General features: G+C 46.7%; 1 protein-coding gene across 1 annotated transcript; it reads right to left on the bottom strand.

Annotated features, from left to right (window-relative positions):
* Positions 1-352: 352 nt before the first annotated feature.
* LOC141026475 (two-component response regulator ORR24-like) lies at positions 353-771 on the bottom strand. Its single transcript, XM_073503115.1, has 2 exons — positions 619-771; positions 353-528 (listed from the first exon to the last, which is right to left on the bottom strand). The coding sequence occupies exons 1-2, from the start codon at positions 764-766 to the stop codon at positions 353-355; spliced, it is 324 nt and encodes a 107-aa protein (XP_073359216.1). The 5' UTR covers positions 767-771.
* Between the last annotated feature and the right edge of the window lie 2,052 nt (positions 772-2,823).

The following is a 2,823-nucleotide window of genomic DNA, read 5'->3' as shown; positions in this document are numbered from 1 at the left end:
ATACCACTAGGGATCCCGCGATCCGCCCCCCTCCTAATTCACTAATGTGTCGATTCACCTCCGCTCTACTACCCGGCCCACTGGCCATCCGATCGTACAGATGAACCGTTAGATGGGATCCCGTTGGTTCGGGCTGAAAGGGGATCCCACTCTTTCGATTTCCCCAAAGTTAAAAATAGGGTGAGTGTGGCGTGCATGTGTATTTGGTTTCCTAAAATCGTGCTGAATATATAGGATCTCACGTGCTGCCCAAAGGAATGAATGTCCTCTCACTGTATATCCAAGATTCAGGATTTGAAGTACGTTCTCAAAGAGAATTGTCAGCTCATACACACAAAAATAAAACTAGGACTTAGAATTGAGCAGTGAGTGTACTGATGACGGGCAGATCCATCTCGAGGCGGATGCGCTCGAGGAGCTTGAAGCCGTCCATGTCCTGCATGCGAACGTCGGTGATGACCAGGTCGAACACCTCCTTCCCCGCCCTGAGAATCTTCAGCGCCGTCTTGGCATCCGGCACAGTCGTTGCTGCATCGCAGAAAGCAAAAAGATCACAAGGCTCCGGCCGATTCTAATGGACTTTGGCGAAGCGGAGGGATCAAGATTCAAGAGACTCACGGTGGTATTTGCAGCCGCGCAAGAGGTTCTCTAGCACCTTGAGGCAGATGCAGTCGTCGTCCACGGCGAGGACTCGTAACCCCTCCGGGATCTTGTCCTCCGCCGCACCCTCCATCATGTGCCTTTGGTCCCCACCCATCGCGGCCATGATTTCCGAACTTCTTCCCACCTGGCAAAGCAAATGACATCAAGAAAAACACTGATTAAGGAACAAGGGGACTAACCAACACAAAGCCCACAGACATCTAAGAACACAACCCAAAACCTCTGTTAGATTAGATCCCTCCTTTCCCACCTCCTACAACGGCTTCCTCGCCGCAAGGCAGAACAGAACCAAAATGTGGATTTCAGAGGAGCTTTGTGCGAAGGGCTGGAGGATGCAGGGCGGCTTTTATAGGGGGGGAGGGGTCGAGGGAAGGAGTGGAAGTTTTGTGGCCCCAGGTGAAAAGCGCCCTCCCCGTGCTTGATTTTGGGTTCTGCTCATGCGCTACTTAATTTCTACTCAATAATTTCTGAATCTACAGTATTAATTTCTGAATCTACAGTATTAATTTTGTGCATGTATTTTGGTGTCTGCCTGTGCTGTCCGCCCATGAGAGGACAGCAAAACCACGGGCTGTGTTGCTGTTTTTTGCTTTTTTGTTCTTTTTTCAACAAATGTTGGAGCACGAAGATACGATATGATTTGAATTGCAAAAAGGAGAGGCTCCTGCTTCGTTCGGTTACCTGGCCATGAAGGAGACTCTTCTTACTTCCTTTGACCGGAAACGGAGAGCGCGTTCATCCTCTCAACGGCCACATCCCTACATACCTTTGCATCGCACGTGACAATGTGTGAGGCCCAAACTCATAATCGTTTTTTTAACATAGTACAATCGAAGTCGCTCACATACACAAACATACACCCGGCCCTAGGAACACACACACGCACATCCTACCCTATGAGCACCTTAGAGAGACTAAGACGACACATCATCTTGAAATCGATGAGAAAATACGAGCACCAATGTCAAGTCTGGGACTTGAACTCTGGTGGGCAAGGGATACCATTGTCCTCCTCACCATCCTATCACAAGTTGGTTCGCTCCTAAACTCATATTCTTGTGCATAGGTTACCTCTCATTTTTCCACACCTTTTGCGGGTAAAAACTTGTATTACTCAAATATCATGGTCATTACTCAAATATCATGGTCAAACTTGTATGAAAGGTCTTGAACCAATCCAGGTCATAGTTCTTCCTTCAACCCTTGCAAACTTAACTAGACTATCACTAACCTTATTTTGAGTGCGGTTAACAAGAGTAATACAAGTTCTACAAAGACTCATCAAGTGCCTAATCTTTCTTACAATGGAAGACTATAAAGATCTGCCTATCTCATGCGACTGAATCAGCTTCACCGCAACCATGGAGTCCATCTCCACAATAATTGGCAATTCACTTCTCTGGATTGAAAATGAGGGTCCTTCCATACACGCACAGAGTTCTGCTTCCAATGCTTCTCCACATGAAAACAGTGCCCTACAGGCCAAAAACATTATAGCACCTTGTTATTCCATAAGATCATTCCTGCTCCAGCGGCGCCATCTTCGCGTATAGGACCCTATCAATGTTTAATTTCACCCACCCAACATGGGGTGAACTCCATCTATCCACCTGACCTATCGTTGTTGTTCTCACCGTTTGGTGATACGTGATGATAGATTTACCTTTGCAAGGATCATCACACAATTCAGTTTTGAGCCCCATGATAGAGTCCAGGTAGCTTATGAGAAATCTTTTAGATGCTTCCACCGGGGGTGGCGGTTTGTGGTGAACAACTTCAGTGCGGACATGCCAACAGCGCCATAAGGTCATCAGCACCATGGCGTGTCGATGTCTCGGAGGGGTTCAAGTGCGCATGCAATAACCACTCTTTACCCGTGTTTTCAATCTCATTAATCTCCGGCAAGACCCAGACTTCTGCCGTAGCATACCACAGCTCACGAGCAAGAAGGCATCGAATAGACGGATGGAAGTTATCTTCGATTTTAGTTGCACATTTCGGGCCTTATGACTTCCTGGAATCAAAATATGACAAGGACCTTTTATCTGAAAAATAAAACACTTCTCAAAAATAAGTTCAACGGTGTTTCGGACTAGGGCGAGAGCAACACATAAATTTGAACCAAATAATTGCATCCTCTGTCCAACATCACTAAGATAA

Source organism: Aegilops tauschii, chromosome 7 (genome assembly GCF_002575655.3).
Source record: "Aegilops tauschii subsp. strangulata cultivar AL8/78 chromosome 7, Aet v6.0, whole genome shotgun sequence".
NCBI lineage: Eukaryota > Viridiplantae > Streptophyta > Magnoliopsida > Poales > Poaceae > Aegilops > Aegilops tauschii.
Note: the sequence above shows the minus strand (reverse complement) of the source record. Positions and strands in the feature narration are given on the sequence as shown.